Source organism: Bos indicus x Bos taurus, chromosome 15 (genome assembly GCF_003369695.1).
Source record: "Bos indicus x Bos taurus breed Angus x Brahman F1 hybrid chromosome 15, Bos_hybrid_MaternalHap_v2.0, whole genome shotgun sequence".
NCBI lineage: Eukaryota > Metazoa > Chordata > Mammalia > Artiodactyla > Bovidae > Bos > Bos indicus x Bos taurus.
The window spans coordinates 33413906-33432885 of NC_040090.1; the positions used below are offsets into that span (position 1 = coordinate 33413906).

Below are 18980 nucleotides of genomic sequence, written 5' to 3' on the forward strand. Positions count from 1 at the left end.
TATCCAGTGGCTAAAGCAATTTGCAGAGATTAGCTCATAAAATTTATTCAGTATGACTTTATTCAAGGAGAAGATTAAATGATCCAGGAAACAGAGGGGAATGGAGCTCCTCAGAAGAATGAGGTTTCTCTCATGGCCTGAGAAACAGTGATGGGGCAACTCTTCTTTTCTAGCCCTTAGTTCTTGGTAGGGACTTTTAAGTGATAATCAAAGGAATGAATGCTTCTTCTTTGTAGGGTGGACCACTGCCTCCTGAAATCACGATGTTCTCCTGCAACACCAGCACTTCTGGTCATTCTACCTTCCTCCTCACTGGCTTCCCAGGTCTGGAAGCTTCTCACCATTGGGTTTCCATCCCCATCAACCTCATCTGTGTGGTTTCCATCCTGGGGAACAGTATCATCTTCTTCCTGGTCAGCACAGATCCAGCCTTACATGAACCCATGTACAGCTTCCTGTCCATGCTGGCAGCCTCTGATCTGGGCCTCTGTGCCTCCACCTTCCCCACCATGGTGCGGCTCTTCTGGCTGGGTGTTCGCGAGCTGCCCTTCGATCTCTGTGCAGCACAGATGTTCTTCATCCATGCCTTCACCTATGTGGAATCTGGGGTGCTGCTGGCCATGGCCTTTGATCGCTTTGTTGCCATCCAGGACCCTCTGCACTATTCCTCCATTCTTACCCATTCAGCCATGGCCAAAGTGGGGGCTGCCATCCTGGTGAGGGCCATCCTGCTCAATCTCCCAGGACCCATCCTCCTGCGGCGCCTGCTCTTTCCCCAGGTCAGTGTACTCTCTCACTGCTACTGCCTGCACTGTGACCTTGTGGGACTGGCCTGCTCAGACACTCAGGTCAACAGCCTGGTTGGCCTGGTCTCCATCCTCCTCTCTTTGGGCTTTGACTCTTCCCTTATCATGCTCTCCTACGCCCTGATCCTACAGACCGTGCTGAGCATTGTCTCCCCTGGGGAACGATTAAAGGCACTCAACACCTGTGTCTCACACCTCTGCATTGTTCTCATCTTTTACTTACCCAAACTGGGGCTGTCAGTTTTGCACCGAGTAGAAAAGCACAGCTACCCTGCTCTGGCAGTGCTCATGGCCAACCTGCACTTCTTGGTGCCACCCTTCATGAACCCCATCATCTACTGCGTCAAGTCTAAGCAGATTCGTCAGGGCCTCTTAAAGCGCTTCCAGCAGAAAAGGGTTGATGTCTCTTAGAGCAGCAGAAGGATCTCATGGTATGCAACCTCTGTGGGTCAACCTGGATCTTGGGGGAGGATTAGTGGTGTAGTTAATTTTTGAGGTTTCTGGATGGTTCAGATCTTACCACTGAGCCTTTTTTGGGGCACCATCAGCTTCTATAATTATAATTTTGGGGGACAGAGATCATTGGAAAGCATATAGAAGTATCATCTTGATAATCCTCTTGTTGCTCTGATCAGAGTTGAAGTATTTCAGACTCATGTATACAGTAACATCTCTTGGCCTGGGGGACTTAACCCCACCCACGGAGAGGATGTGTATGCATATCTGTTTGTATAGGCACTTCTATTCTTTTCCCCACCAGATTCCACCCTCCCCCACAATTCATTTCAAACTTTTGGAAAAGCTATATTCCTATTATATTGTTTATAATAAGAATATTATGTATAAGTGTATTCTGTATCATCTGAGCCACCAGGGAAGCCTATACTATATTCATCTGAATACTGATCTCCCACATTTAATATTAACCAACTCATATACCAAGAAACAGAAAAGAGGAGTGGTTGGTAGGAAATGCATAGGATAAACTGTACATGCTAAGTCCATCTATACCTATTTACACCTTAGGGAGTATTAGTTTTCTCTTGGTTCTCTTCATGTATGTCTCTGCTTTGAGCTAGAGAGAAAGTTTGGCACTGTCAAGCCCTAGAAGGCTGCTCACTGTCTGTTTAGATTTTATGATTAAGTATTTGAAATAATGGTTAGATCCACTTTCTGAGCTTGCATTAGAGCCCACATGAGGGAAGAGTCCAGATTTGGTGCTAGATTCCATGGTTTTAACTTTTAAGAAAACATTTCACCCAGGATTTACAAAATCTCTGTATTGCTAAAACTGCCAACCCTATTGGATGTGATTTGTAAGAATGTAAGTATTAATTTCCACATTTATTCTGTTGTCACTCTTGGTAACTGCATGATAGGTGAGCCATTACCATGCATGAGACAATGAAAGGAATTCCTGTAGCATTAACAGTGCCTATCTTTCAAGTCTTAATTATATTTTTTTCCTTCCTTCCTGAGGATATTCTCCCCCTTCCTTTCTTCCTTTTATTGATTCATTTTTAAAAAACCCACTTTAGGGAATGCAAACTAGTACAGCCACTATGGAGAACAGTGTGGAGATTCCTTAAAAAACTGGAAATAGAACTGCCTTATGATCCAGCAATCCCACTGCTGGGCATACACACTGAGGAAACCAGAAGGGAAAGAGACACGTGTACCCCAGTGTTCATCGCAGCACTGTTTATAATAGCCAGGACATGGAAGCAACCTAGATGTCCATCAGCAGATGAATGGATAAGAAAGCAGTGGTACATATACACAATGGAGTATTACTCAGCCATTAAAATGAATACATTTGAATCAGTTCTAATGAGGTGGATGAAACTGGAGCCTATTATACAGAGTGAAGTAAGCCAGAAGGAAAAACATAAATACAGTATACTAACGCATATATATGGAATTTAGAAAGATGGTAACAATAACCCGGTGTACGAGACAGCAAAAGAGACACTGACGTATAGAACAGTCTTATGGACTCTGTGGGAGAGGGAGAGGGTGGGAAGATTTGGGAGAATGGCATTGAAACATGTAAAATATCATGTAAGAAACGAGTTGCCAGTCCAGGTTCAATGCACGATACTGGATGCTTGGGGCTAGTGCACTGGGACGACCCAGAGGGATGGTATGGGGAGGGAGGAGGGAGGAGGGTTCAGGATGGGGAACACATGTATACCTGTGGCGGATTCATTTTGATATTTGGCAAAACTAATACAATTATGTAAAGTTTAAAAATAAAATAAAATTAGAAAAAAAAAAACCCCACTTTATTGAGGTATGATTGACATATAAAAAGTTGTGCATATTTAGTGTATACAACTTGAGTTTGGAGATGAAATATAATCTGCTATACAGCATAGTGCCTATAGTTAACAATATTGTATTTTAAAAATTTTCTAAGAAGATAGATCTTATGTTCTTGGCAAATAAACATGGTAATAAATAAAAAAGACAAGAGGAAACTTTTGGAGGTGATGGATATGCATATACTTAGATTGTGGTGATAGTTTCACAGAGCCCTTAATTTTACTGGTGTCTTCTACTTGATATTTTTATATGTGAACCGTATCAGATTGAATGCTCGTAGGAGCCTGGATAGGTTTGTGGCAATGCCCACTTTAGCCATTTGCCTTTATTTCCAGTACTTTGGCCACCTCATGCGAAGAGTTGACTCATTGGAAAAGACTCTGATGCTCGGAGGGATAGGGGGCAGGAGGAGAAGGAGACGACAGAGGATGAGATGGCTGGATGGCATCACTGACTTGATGTACGTGAGTCTGAGTGAACTCCGGGAGTTGGTGATGGACAGGGAGGCCTGGCGTGCTGTGATTCATGGGGTCGCAAAGAGTCAGACACGACTGAGCAACTGAACTGAACTGAACTGAACTGACTGTTTTATTAAATTGAAGTATAGTTGATTTACAGTATTATGTTAATTTCTGATGTACAGCAAAGTGATTCAGTTATTTGCTGTTGTTCAGTCACTCAATCATGTCTGACTCTTTGCGATTCCATGGACTGCAGCATGCCAGGCTTCTCTATCACCGACTTCTGGAGCTTGCTCAAACTCATGTTCATCCAGTCAGTGATGCCATCCAGCCATCTCATCCTGTGTCGTCCCTTTCTCCTCCTGTCTTTAATCTTTCCCAGCATCAGGGTCTTTTCCAATAAGTCAGCTCTTCGCATTAGGTGGCCAAAGTATTGGAGCTTTAGCATCAGTCCTTCTAATGACTATTCAGGATTGATTTCCCTTAGGATCAACTGGTTTGATCTCTTTGCTGTCCAAGGGACTCTCAAAAGTCTTCTTCAGCACCAAAATTTGAAGGCATCAATTCTTTTACACAGCCTTTTTTATTGTCCAGCTCTCACATCTGTACATGATTACTGGAAAAAACCATAGTTTGATTATATGGACCTTTGTTGACAAAGTAATGTCTCTGCTTTTTCACATGCTGTCTAGGTTTGTCATAACTTTTTTCCAAGGAGCAAGTGTCTTTTAATTTCATCGCTGCAAGTCACCACCTGCGGTGATTTTGGAGCCCAAGAAAATAGTCTGTCACTGTTTCCTATGTTTCCCCATCTACTTGCCATGAAGTGATGGGATCAGATGCCATGATCTTCATTTTTTGTATGTTGAGTTTTAAGTCAGCTTTTTCACTCTCCTCTTTCATTTTCATGAAAGTGAAAGTTGCTCAGCGGTGTCCAACTCTGCAACCTTGTGAACTATACAGTCCATGGAATTCTCCAGGCCAGAATATTGGAGTGGGTAGCCCTTCCTTTCTCCAGGGGATCTTCCCAAGCCAGGGATCGAACCCAGATCTCCCCCATTGCAAGTGGATTCTCTACCAGCTGAGCCACCTGTGGGTGGTCACTTTCATCAAGAGGCTCTTTAATTCTTCTTTGCTTTTTGCCATTATGGTGGTGTCATCTGCATATCTGAGAGTATTGATATTTCTTCTAGAAATCTTGACTCCAGCTTGTGCTTCATCCAGCCAGGCATTTCACATGATTACGCAGCATATAAGTTAAATAAGCAGGGTGACAATATACAGACTTGACATACTCCTTTCCCACTTTTGAGCCAGTCTGTTGTTCCATGTCCTGTTCTAACTGTTGTTTCTTGACCTGCATACAGGTTTCTGAAAAGGCAGGTAAGGTGGTCTGGTATTCCCATCTCTTTCAGAATTTTCCACAGTTTGTTGTGATTCATTCAATTTAGTTGCTCAGTCATGTCTGACTCTTTGCAACCCCATGGACTACAGCACGCCAGGCTTCCCTGTCCATTACCAAGTCCCGGAGTTTACTCAGACTCATGTCCATTGAGTCAATGATGCCACCCAACCATCTCATCCTCTGTTGTCCCCTTCTCCTCCTGCCTTCAATCTTTCCCAGCATCATAGTCTTTTCAAATAAATCAGTTCTTTGCATCAGGTGGTGAAAGTATTGGTGTTTCAGCTTCAGCATCAGTCCTTCCAATGAATATTCAAGGTTGATTTCCTTTAGGATGGACTGGTTGGATCTCCTTGCAGTCCAGGAGACTTTCAAGAGTCTTCTCCAACACCACAGTTCAAAAGCATCAATTCTTCAGTGCTCAGCTTTCTTTGTAATCCAACTCTCATATCCATACATGGCTACTGGAAAAACCATAGCTTTGACCAGATGGACCTTTGTTAGCAAAGTAATGTCTCTGCTTTTTAATATGCTGTCTGGGTTGGTCATAACTTTTCTTCCAAGGAGCAAGCATCTTTTAATTTCATGGCTGTAGTCACCATCTGCAGTGACTTTGGAGCTCCCCAAAATAAAATCTCTCACTGTTTCCATTGTTTCCCAATCTATGTGCCATGAAGTGATGGGACCAGATGACATGATCTTAGTTTTCTGAATGTTGAGTTTTAAGCCAACTTTTTCACTCTCTTCTACTTTCATCAAGAAGTGCTGAGAGCCAGCACAGGAGATCCCACCCATGACAAAGGTCATGCGGAGAGGGCCTGAAGGCAAAGGCGGATCAGGACTGGAGGGACCCCCTGGACCTGCTTGAGCATCTACCCTAAAACCAGAGTCTGTCTGTCTTACTATTTTATGACTTTCACCAACTCCTCTGACATTAACGGGGGGCTATCCCCGACCACCTTTCTCTGAAGGACATCAACTTAAAGCTCTAGTTAATATGTCTCCTGGGCATAATAGGTGTGTTCCAATTCAAATCCCTCAGATAGCTTTCTAACTTGCCTGACAGGTTTATCCCGACTCTTACAGCTATGCATGTGATTGTTTACAGCCTCCCAACCACGAGAGGCATGGGAAGCTTAAGATATTCTAACAATGCAGAGTTTCTTGGGGAGTTAAAAATTATTAGAATAGAACTGGTAGAGGATTTCATTGTTGAGCTAATGCTTGCTGCCAAGTTTCCATATTCCTTACCCATTGTGTCCTTGTGAGTATATTAATTAACATAGTTGGAATATAGGAAAAATAAGTAGTAGCCTTAAAAAAAAAATAAGTAGTAGCCTTGATGTTAACAACTTTAGACCCTCGAGGTAATAAATTCTTTCCTTGTTACACCCCACCGCACCTTTGCCCTATAGAAATGCAACTTTATCTAGTGCTTTCCGGGAGTGGCACCAAACTTCTAGAAAGATCACCTTTGGAGAAAATAAGTTTTCTGGTTAACTAACCTTTATCAGAATAAAAATGTTAACAGGCCTCCTGGCCAGAAGATGATGTAAATCACCTAAAGTCTTTGTATATGATAAGTTTGCAGAAAGAAAGCCTGGTTTCGATAAGGGTCAAGGACTGCTGAACTTGCATGACTCCGCACCCCCCTATTATCCTCTATATACAACTGAGGGTATAAAAGCTCCTTTTATAAATAAAGTTACAGTCCTTGCTCATCAGGCTTGGTCTCCCCATGTCATTCTTTTTTTATTTTTCTTTTTCTCTCTCTGTTCTTCTTTCAGGATGACTACTTGGAACACAGGGGCTCTCTGAGTTCACTTTTTTGCCTGGGCTTCTAAGACCCGATCGGGAAGGCGTCCTGCATCCTCACCCCACTGAGAGGGTACCTGCGGCCTCCGTGAACAGAGCAAGTTCTGTATGAGGAGCTTTATTGCCTTTTTGTGTAAACCAAGGAAGATCAAACCTCTTTCTCTCCCCTTTTACTTTCCTTATTGCTGATGCCGTCCTCCTGAGGGAATCCCTGGATCCTACTGGGGCTGGACCCCTGTAAAGAAGCTCTTTAGTTCTTCTTGATTTCTGCCATGAAGGGTGGTGTGAGCCATTAGTTAAAGGCTTTAGCATAGTCAATGAAGCAGAAGTAGATGTTTTTTCTGGAATTCTCTTGCTTTATCTATGATCCAACTGATGTTGACAATTTGATCTCTGATTCTTCTGCCTATTCTAAATCCAGTGTGTACATCTGAAGTTCTCAGTTCACATACTGTTGAAGCCTAGCTTGAAGGATTTTGAGCATTACTTTGCTAGTATGTGAAATGAGTGCAATTGTGCAATAGTTTGAACATTCTTTGGCACTGCCCTTTGGGATTGGTTGTACACACATACATTTTATTTCATATTCTTTTCTAGTGAAATTTATTACAAGATATTGAATATAGTTCTGTATGCTGTATAGTAGGACCTTGTTGTTTATCTAGTTTGAAACTCATACTTTATCCTCCAAATTTATCCCTCCACCCCATCCCCCTTTGGTAACCATGTTTATTTACTATGTCTTTGAGTCTCTTTCTATTTTATAAATAAATTCACTTGTATCGCATTTTTACAATTATCATATACGTTATATCATATGTTATTTTTCTTCATCTGAATTACTTCATTAGTATGATAATCTCCAGGTCCATTCATGTTGCTGCAAATGGCATTATTTCATTACTTTTAATGGCTGAAAAGTATTCCTCTGTGTGTGTGTGTGTGTGTATGTGTGTGTGTGTATGTATACTACATCTTTATCCATTCATATGTTGATGAACATTTAGGTTGCTTCCATATCTTGGCTATTTTAAACAGTGCTGAAATAAACATTATGGTGCATGTATCTTTATGAATTAGACTTTTTTCTGGATATATGCCCATAGATGGAATTGTTGGATCATATGACAACTGTATCTGTAGTTTTTAAAGAAACATTCATAACTTCTCTATTGTCGCCTCATCAATTTACATACCACCAGCAGTGTAGGAGGGTTCCCTTTTCTCCATACCTTCTCCAGAATTTATCATTTGTAGATTTTTTGATGGTAGATGCTCTAACCTGTATGAGGTGACACTTCATTGCATGATCTTGCTGGTGAGAGTACCCTAGATTGCAGGTTATTTCCTTTCAGGACTTGAATATATTTTGTCACTCACTCTGGCCTGCAGTGTTTCTGTAGAGAAATTAGTTGAACTAAGTCTTTTTCTCATGCTGCCTTTAGAATCTTCTCTTTATCTTTCACTCTTGCCATTTTAATTATAATATGTCTTGATGTAGGTTTGTTTGGGTTCATCTTATTTGGGACCCTCTGTCCTTCCTGTACTTATATATCTGTTTCCTTCCTTAGTTTGGGGAATTTTTCAGCTATAATTTTTTCAGATACATTTTCAATCCTCTTTTTCTCTTTCTTCTCTTAGGATTCCTATTATGAGTATATTGTCTCAGTTTATATTGTGCCATAGAGCTCATATATTGCTTTCATTTGCTTTTCTGTCTGCTCTTCTTATTGGATGATTTCCATATTCTGTCTTTCAGATCACTTACTCATTCTTCTGCATTATTTAGTTTGTTATTTATTGCTTTTAACTTGACTTTTATCTTGGCAAATGAACCTTCTAATTGGCTCCTCTTTATAGTTTCTAGTTCCTTGTTACAGTGATCCACATTTGTATCAAAAGTCTTTCTTAATTCCTTCAGTATTTTAATTATCTCCTTTTTGAACTCAGAATCTGGTAGACTGGAGAGATCTGTTTCATTGTTCTTTCAGGGAATGCCACTTATTCTTTTAGTTGGGAGTGGTTCCTCTTCTTCATTTTAGTTTTATTTCTCTGACTATGAATTTGGGAGAAACAATTATCTACTGTGGTCTTGAAGGGCTGTTTTTATATGAGAGTGTCCCTGTGTAGCCTGTGTGAGCCTGATACTTTTGTTACGAGGGCTGTTTTTAGTATGGTTGTCTTCCGTATCTTTCCTCGGTGTGTGCTGGTCATTATCCCCATGATAGGGGTTCCAGTTGGTATTGTGGTGACAAGGGACTGCTCTGGAGGTTGGGTGGGGCCTCCTCTTTGCTCTGTGGTTGTAACAGCCCTGTGGGGGGCAGAGTCTGTTCCCATTGTTGGAGGAGAAGCCCCCACATCCATTTCTGAGCTGCAGTGTAATGCTGGCTGGACTGGAATACTTTTGCTGGGAGAGGAGTGCCTAAGTACCCTTTCACAGGAGCTATCCACCTTGAGGTGTTCTCTTTGGTGTCACCTGTTACCTGTTTTGTGGGCTCACAAAGTACACTGTTGTTGGCATTACTCTCTTATCTGCCTCAGCCTGACAGTGCAATCAATTACCCTGGACATCCTTCAGGAGTTGTGCTCACAAAGCCACTGGTGCGTATCCGCCAGTGCACATCTGCTGAAGTCCGGCACTGGGACCTGACGTATTCATGCATCTGGAGCTACAGAATCAGCCCAGACCCAGCCCTGTCTCTGCATGTGCGTACCTGTAAAGCCTGCAGCTGCTCACACCATACCGACTCCAGTCTCAGGAGCATCAGTGATCTGCTTGGATGTCCCCTAGGCACTGAGCTCGCAAAGACCCCTGTGGTATAAACCTGCCAAACAACACAGCTGTGCAGACACACACACCTTCAGGAGCAGACATCCCTGGGTCTCTCCACTGAAGTCCCAGTTTCAGCACCCAGCCCCTTTGTGCATCAGCAGATCTATGTCTCAGTCTGGGTAGTGCAGTGAGGTGCCTACGACCATCTATGCTGGTCTCTTTCTGTTCCGCCTGCCTCAAGCCAGTTGCTACACTCTCCTCTGAATCTCCAAAGCACTCTCTTATCCCAGCTGATCTGGCCAGTGAAGGCAGTTTCTAGGAGACATTCCTCTTTCACAGCTCCCTCCCAGGGATGCAGGTCCTTTCCCCATTTCTTTTTCTTTCTTTTGTTCTGCTTGGTTATGTGGTGATCCTTCCTGCAGCTTCAGTTGTATGAGATCTGCTAGTGTTCAGTAGGTAATCTGTGAGAACGGTTCCATTTGTAGATGTATTTTTGATGTATCTATGGGAAGAAGTGAGCTCTATGTTCTATTCATCAATTTCACCTGTCTCCCCTATACAAACTTTTATTTCATCAATTTCTTTTTTTTCTTTACTGTATTTTCCTCTTCTGACTTTGTACCCTGGGTGGCTCAGGCTCTGTATACCAATCTTACGACTTTGCAAGCTATCTTCATTCTTGGAAAAACTCAATGGAAGTTGTTCCAACTTAGTTCACAAGGACATTCTTTTGGTTCCAGACCCCAGGATATCTAGTGTCGTCTGACATGAGATGGCTGAGGCAGTCATCTTACAGCCATTCCTTGCTTCAAAGTATATATTAATGTCAGTCACTTGTTTAAGCCCGTCTAATCACTCATTTCAAGTGAAGGCAATGGCAACCCACTCCAGTACTCTTGCCTGGAAAATCCCATGGACGGAAGAGCCTGGTAGGCTGCAGTCCATGGGGTTGCTAAGAGTCGGACACAACTGAGCAACTTCACTTTCACTTTTCTCTTTCATGCATTGGAGAAGGAAATGGCAACCCTCTCCAGTGTTCTTGCCTGGAGAATCCCAGGGATGGGGAAGCCTGGTGGGCTGCCATCTATGGTGTTGCACGGAGTAGGACACAACTGAAGTGACTTAGCAGAAGCAATCACTCATTTAAATAAGATACGATGTTAGCCCCTGGCCATTTATTTACAAAATAGAGAAAAGTGGTGTAGTGAGAAAGTCTTGGATTCCTAATATTTCTGGGAGAATGCTTAAAAAGTGGGTGTCAGAAAGGATAAAGGGACCAAAAGGGCCAGGAAACTGACTCTCAGATGAAGGAAAGTGGTGGGCCTGTCTCATATTGAAGATGAGACAATAGAGCAGTACATGTGATGAGGAATCAGCTGGAGAATAAGAAAGGAGTGAGCTCAATGATCCTGGCCACTAAAAGAGAAGAGCAGACTAAACCCAGAGTAAACAGAAGAATGGAAATAAAAAAGAGCAAAAATCAATGAAAGAAAAAGCAAACAATAAAGAAAAATCAATAAATCTACAAACTGGTTATAAAAATTAATAAAATTGATACATTTCTCTCCCTTCCCCCTACCCCCACCGGCATGATAGAACAGGAAAAACTCACACAAATAACCTATATCAGAAATAAAAGAAGTGACAGGTCCTACAGAACTGAGAGAATAAGAGGAAGTTATAAACAATTTTGTAATATATTAGTACATTATTTTGAATATTATATTATTTTGGTAATTTAGGGAAAATTGGACAGCTTGTGAAAATAGAAAATCTAAATATACCTATATTTATGAAAAATTGAGTGTATAATAACAAAACAAAAAAAAGAAATGTCAGATCCAGATATTTCCTGTAGAAGTCTATCAAATATTTTAGGAATAAATAAAATACATATTCAGTTCAGTTCAGTTCAGTCACTTAGTCATGTCAGACTCTTTGCGACCGCATGAATTGCATCATGCCAGGCCTCCCTGTCCATCACCAACTCCGGAGTTCACTCAAACTCATGTCCATCGAGTCAGTGATGCCATCCAGCCATCTCATCTTCTGTTTTCCTCTTCTCCTCCTGCCCCCAATCCCTCCTAGCATCAGAGTCTTTTCCAATGAGTCAACTCTTCACGTGAGGTGGCCAAAGTACTGGAGTTTCAGCTTTAGCATCATTCCTTCCAAAGAAATCCCAGGGCTGATCTCCTTCAGAATGGACTGGTTGGATCTCCTTGAAGTCCAAGGGGCTCTCAAGAGTCTTCTCCAGCACCACAGTTCAAAAGCAATTCTTCGATGCTCAGCTTTCTTCACAGTCCAACTCTCACATCCATACATGACCACTGGAAAAACCATAACCTTGGCTAGATGGACCTTTGTTGGCAAAGTAACGTCTCTGCTTTTCAATATGCTATCTAGGTTGGTCATAACTTTCCTTCCAAGGAGCAAGTGTCTTTTAATTTCATCGCTGCAATCACCATCTGCAGTGATTTTGGAGCCCCAATAAATAAAGTCTGACACTGTTTCTACTGTTTCCTCATCTATTTCCCATGAAGTGATGGGACCAGATGCCATGATCTTTGTTTTCTGAATGTTGAGCTTTAAGCCACCTTTTTCACTCTCCTCTTTCATTTTCATCAAGAGGCTTTTGGGTGCCTCTTCATTTTCTGCCATAAGGGTGGTGTCATCTGCATATCTGAGGTTATTGATATTTCTCCTGGAAATCTTGATTCCAGCTTGTGCTTCTTCCAGCCCAGCGTTTCTCATGATGTACTCTGCATAGAAGTTAAATAAGCAGGGTGACCATATACAGCCTTGATGTACTCCTTTTCCTATTTGGAACCAGTCTGTTGTTCCATGTCCAGTTCTAACTGTTGCTTCCTGACCTGCATATAGGTTTCTTAAGAGGAGGGTCAGGTGGTCTGGTATTCCCATCTGTTTCAGAATTTTCCACAGTTTATTGTGATCCACACAGTCAAAGGCTTTGGCATAGTCTATAAAGCAGAAATAGGTGTTTTTCTGGAACTCTCTTGCTTTTTCAATGACCCAGCGGATGTTGGCAATTTGATCTCTGGTTCCTCTGCCTTTTCTAAAACCAGCTTGAACAGCTGGAATTTCATGGTTCACATATTGCTGAAGCCGGTTTTGGAGAATTTTGAGCATTACTTTACTAGCACGTGAGATGAGTGCAATTGTGTGGTAGTTTGAGCATTCTTTGGCATTGCCTTTCTTTGGGATTGGAATGAAAATGGGCCTTTTCCAGTCCTATGGCCACTGCTGAATTTTCCAAAATTGCTGGCATATTGAGTGCAGCACTTTCACAGCATCATCTTTCAGGATTTGAAATAGCTCAACTGGAATTCCATCACCTCCACTAACTTTGATTGTAGTGATGCTTTCTAAGGCCCACTTGACTTCACATTCCAGGATGTCTGGCTCTAGGTGAGTGATCACACCATTGTGATTATCTTGGTCGTGAAGATCTTTTTTGTACAGTTCTTCTGTGTATTCCTGCCACCTCTTCTTAATATCTTCTGCTTGTTAGGTTCATACCATTTCTGTCATTTATCGAGCCCATCTTTGCATGAAATGTTCCCTTGGTATCTCTAATTTTCTTGAAGAGATCTCTAGTCTTTCCCATTCTGTTGTTTTCCTCTATTTCTTTGCATTGATTGCTGAGGAAGGCTTTCTTATCTCTTCTTGCTATTCTTTGGAGATCTGCATTCAGATGCTTATATATTTCCTTTTCTCCTTTGCTTTTTGCTTCCTTTCTTTTCACAGCTATTTGTAACAATCCTAATATTTGTCAAAATTTTATAGCCAAGGCTTTACTTCCTATGTGACAGCAATTCCCTCATGCATATATCATTAATAATATACTGTAACTACAAAAAAGGAGAAATGATATTTTTGACAATGAATGACCATGATATTCTTTAGACTCCAGGGAAAACCGATTAAAATAAAATCTTTTTTGAAATTGCAAAACCATTCCTTTTTACACGTGTAATTAGGAAAAAGTTAAGTTCTTAAAATACTTCTTTGGAGCTCCAATTCTGCCTGGGAAACAAAAACAGGCCTAAGAAAAAACCTAAAGTTAACTCTTATCATGTCCTTGGGATACACAGCCCACTCTATCTAGGACTCCAGCCATAAACGAATTGGTGAAACTAAAAAATAAAAAATTAAAAATAAAACAAAAAGATATTTTAAATTTCAAGAGGAAAACTATGCCTATCTATCTAAAATTATTTAGGTCTCAATATATGTCTTTGTTTTTGAATAATATGAAGTTAATGAGCCCTATTTAAATTCACTTGTTTGCTAATCTAATTAAGACATGTCTTAAGTCATCAACATTATATAATACTTTTATTATGCCTACATTTAAGGTAAACTAAATTTGTCAACAAAAGGGTAACTTTATATATATACATATAAATAAGATGAAAAGTTTTAAATAACTCTATTAAAAATAATTATATTTTTAATAGAATAGTCTATTATTATAATCTAAAATAATCTCTTAGCATTGGAGTAACTTAAGTTTCTGGAGTTATACTAAACTAAATAATAAAAGTTTATTAAATAGCTAGGTTATTTCCAAATGAAGTAAGATTTTAAAACATTAATCACTGAACGTTAACTTCCTCTTACAAAAATTTTTTCTTACAGATGAACTAAAAAGATTTTAAACTATTAAGAAATATATATATATAAATATAAACATATGTTTATATAAAAATAAATACATATTATAATATATAATATGATATAATAAATATATTCACCAATCTATAAAATACTAACATATAAGACACTTCATAGTTGCTAAAGAAAAATAGGATATATGCTTTTGATAAAAAGTTATAAGAAATGGCAAATAAAATGATGAATATAAAAATATAAAAAGTTTATGACAAATGAAAGAAAATCTTATGACAAATGGATATAACTCATTGCCCTGAACTTTCTTCCTCTTCCTTCTTACATGTCTCAATTCATACAAATTCTTCTTTCATATGGACCACACCTCTCCAAGGTGAAACTACACAATATGTTATAACCCACCTATTAGCTCACTTTACAATAATGAGAATACCTAATTCTATAAAAACAAACAATGGCCCTACATATATTTCTAAGCAAATTTAAACAATTTTTCCATTCTTTCTCTATTAAACAGATTACAGACATGCCTTATAATCCATAAACACAAGAGATAATTAGGCAAACACATTATACACTGTAACTGCAAACAAACAAACAAAATTAAATAAGAGGGTATACACAGGAACACTTTTATCTTTCTTATCCAGAACAGACTTTACTAGATTCTAATACAATATAGTCTTTAAACCTATAAATGTTATTAATATAGTTTTATTGCTATTTCCAATTTGTAAGATTCTTAAAACAAAATAACATCAACTTGAATGCCTGTTTCACAATTCAAAACAAAAACAACATAAAAAAGACACCACTTGCCAAAAAGATTGTTTGTTCCTAAGAATATCAAAAGTGCAAAATATTCACCTTCTTTTAAGGTCTGTCTTGAAAATATAATCATCTTCCTTGACACATTGAACAGAGAGATTCGACAACTGCCAGGCTTCATTTCTTTTCCAAAGACAAGGTCAAATATATTTGGGTATGAGCAACATTTCATTTATCAAGTTGTTCTGCATCAGCTTTTCAATAATTTCACTTAAGAAAAAATATTTGAATGTTTGCTCCTAATCCTTTGCCCCAAATAACACAAACCACTTAAAACACAGTCAGATCCCACTTCTTTTTATATTAGAAAAAACATATATGCTGAATGAGAAAGAAATCAACCCATTATTTCAAAACCACAGCCAAATTTTCATGGTTAGTTAATGATGACAACAAGACTATAGTACCTCATGGAATTTAAGACAAACTTACTGACACATCACTTGGTTGGAACTGATAAACTCGACATTAGACAGATTATGCCACCAATACCTGGGCCTAAATGAAAAAATATTTTTTAAATGGGTGCATATATCTACAAAAGCTTGTTTTAAGCCACTAACTGTCCCATCTGTTAAACATGAGGCATAAACTGTATCAACCAGAAAAACCTACCTCTAACAACATCAATGTTGTCAATTCCAAAATACCCAAAGACTAAGGAGTTAAAACCAAAATTGGGTCTATTTGATTTACATATATTAAAAAGAAGAACAATAGCATTGGCTGAACAAGATGATGACTCATACCTTTGACACAGAAATGAACAAATTCATGGAAACAACATCCAAGAAGAAAGGTTTAAGTCGTCAAGAGTCAAGGTCAATTTAAAATAAAAGCTTCTCAATGTCCTCTTGGTGGACATTATCTACCAATCCCCAAACAGATCTCTAGGTGATTATTTTTGGACCGAAATATTTCCTAGGAATGTTTTCATCATTATCGCTTTCCTTTCTATAACTGTTGTTAATATATTTGTTTTAAATTTTTTAAAGTTACTGCAAGAAGATATTTTGACAAAAATAGCACTGGGACGACCCAGAGGGATGGTATGGGGAGGGAGGAGGGTTCAGGATGGGGAACACATGTATACCTGTGGCGGATTCATTTTGATATTTGGCAAAACTAATACAATTATGTAAAGTTTAAAAATAAAATAAAATAAAATAAAAAAAAAGAAAAACACTTTGAAACATTAAAGAACACTTCCCTTCCTTTGCCCATTTGATGTCAAGATGGGTTAACTAATCTATGGAAATCTAAGAAACTAATCTTACAGGGAAAGGGATATGCTTCTATTTCTCCAGATGGATCCAACAAACTCATATGACTTCCTCTTTAGAAGATTCAACCTAAAGGGGCCCCCAACATTCAGACTAGAGACAATACAACAAAAACCTCAGGAAGAAGAAATTCCAATACAAGACATGGTGACTTTAAAAATTTCCAAAAAACGCTGCACTTGACATCACCGACCTTATGACCTCCCTACTTGGGGACAGATAAATACCCTTACTAATCAAGCTGAAAATCTGACTTCTCAACAGGGAATGCCTCGGAATCCTGAAAGTATCTTTCTTCGCTATGCTTGCTTTGCCTGCTTTTGCTTCCCCTGTTCAGGCTGACTTGATTGATCACACTTAATTGGTTTATATACGTAACCCCCCCCCCTTTTATTGTAGGTTATAAAATGGATAGATATAAGACCAATCATATCCACTAATGACTCAACACATATGCCCCCTCCTTGGAACTTGGAGGGGCCCTATCATCCTGAAGAAGGAGAAAAGCTAATTAATATCTCTCTAGGTTAGGAAGTCCTTTCTTTGTATATGGGCCCAACAGAATTATACATAAATGTTAGCCGACAAACTGGGGTTTTCACCCTGCCTCTAAAAGAGGACTTTCGGACACTGCTTGGATTATTTACTACCCTTTCTTTGTCCATGAGCCATGTTTATACTACTAAACCTTTAGGGAAAGAATTAGGGAAAGAAAAAAGAACACTATGCAAAGGATTTACTAATAAGAACTTTAAATATATTCCTGTTCATTGGGACAAATGTCAGGCCAAATCAGGAAAATTAATGTTTATGGCTAATTGTACAATTGTTGACTGGGGACCCCATGGTATATGGTTATCTAACTGCTCAGATGATATTACAACACTAGATATGATTATATTACTCAAATAACATAGAAGGTTACTAATACTACAATGGAGCATTACCATGACAGGACTTCTTGGATGGCTTGATGGTGGAGTGGCCCCACCTCATCCTTGAATTGTTCTTGATAAACAGATGGGACCTGAACAATGGGACATCTGGAAACGCTGCAAGCATCGAGGAACTTGGGACTTGGACTGGACATTTCACAAGGACTAATTGTAGCCATAGCAATTGTTTATTTCACTATAATCAATCATATTTTATACAAGCCTGTGTTCCACTTCCTTTTGTTGTAGCTATAGGAAACTTACAATTCAATAAGGCTTTATGTTCTATAACTTGCATAAATTGTAAATTATATACTTGTCTTAACTCCTCTATTTCCTTGTAAAATGACTACTTTTGATTCTTTGATTTCAACATAATCTATGGTTACTAATAAATCTCCAGCGGCCCTAGGAAGAAGGTCCCATGGCTGGACTTGCTTCCCAGTTACTTACTAAATTGCTCCGATGATCTAAACAATTCATTGGCTAGCTAATTTTTGTCATTTTGAGATTAAAAGCTATTTGCACCACTGCTGCTGTCACTGGTGTTGCTTTACAAACCTGAATTCAAACACATAATTTTATTCAAAATTGGACTAAAGATCCCCATACTATGTGGGCCACTCAGTCTCAGATAGATGAGGATATTCAAGAAGAAATACAGGAACTAAAAACAGCCATCAAATGGGTTGGGGAGCAATTAACAGATGTACAAAAACAGGTAATGTTAAAATGTGATTGGAATTCTACTCAATTTTGTGTTACTCCTGTTCATTTCAATAATAATGCCTACAACTAGGAACAAACCAAATTTCATTTACAAAACATACATGATAATGTCTCTCTGAATGTACAATTATTACAAAAAGAAATATTTGAAACCTTTTCTAATAATCTGCCCTCTTCCACTAATATGAAAACTTAAGCTGAACAACTAGCTAATCAATTATCTGGGCTAGAACCACACGGATGATTTCAAAGCATTACTCACAACATCGGGTCTGGAACTATAATTTTAATGATTGTCTTGATAATTATATTTGTCATCTACCATTGCCTTCATGCAAAGATTGTTAAAACTAAACAAACTCTAATGAACAGAACTCTTTTTACAAATATTGTAAGTAAATAAGGGAGAATTGTCAGGGAATGTTTAACAGGAGGATTCCTACGTGCTGTTTCTTAAGAGTCCTTTGTTTCTTTTTAAGCGGAACAGCACACTGCTCCCAGGAACTGGGGTCATTGTGTGAGACAGGCTTGAATCTCCTTTAGTAAACATTCTCTTTACAACAAAACTGCTTAGTCTCAATCCCCTTTCTTGAGATATGGATTGTCTCCTGACCTTGTGACCATCATCATCCCTGTTCCCTTGGTAACGGTTACTGTACATTTGGTTTTCTGATCTTTATCACTGACAAAAGAAACTTCTTGTACTACAGCCTATATATACTCACAGAAAAAATCATTAAAACACCTTTGCTCCATCAGAGCTTGGGTCCCCGTGTCTGTCTTTCTTTCTTTCTCTCTCTCTCTCTTCGGCTGATTCTTTGGAGCGCAGAGACCCATCTTGCTCACTCTCCTGCCTGGGCTTATAAGACTCTCCTGAGAAGGTGCCCTGTGCCTTCACCCTCCTCGAGAGGGCGCCCGGTGCCTTCGTGAGAGACGCAAGTCCTGTGTCAAGGACTTTATTGGTTTTCTG

At 39.3% G+C, this 18980-nt stretch overlaps 1 protein-coding gene across 1 annotated transcript; it reads left to right on the forward strand.

The window, feature by feature from the left end:
- The first annotated feature begins 248 nt into the window (after nt 1-248).
- On the forward strand, nt 249-1217 carry LOC113905073 (olfactory receptor 51G2-like). Its single transcript, XM_027562097.1, has one exon. The coding sequence runs from the start codon at nt 264-266 to the stop codon at nt 1215-1217; it is 954 nt and encodes a 317-aa protein (XP_027417898.1). The 5' UTR covers nt 249-263.
- The last annotated feature ends 17763 nt before the right edge of the window (nt 1218-18980 follow it).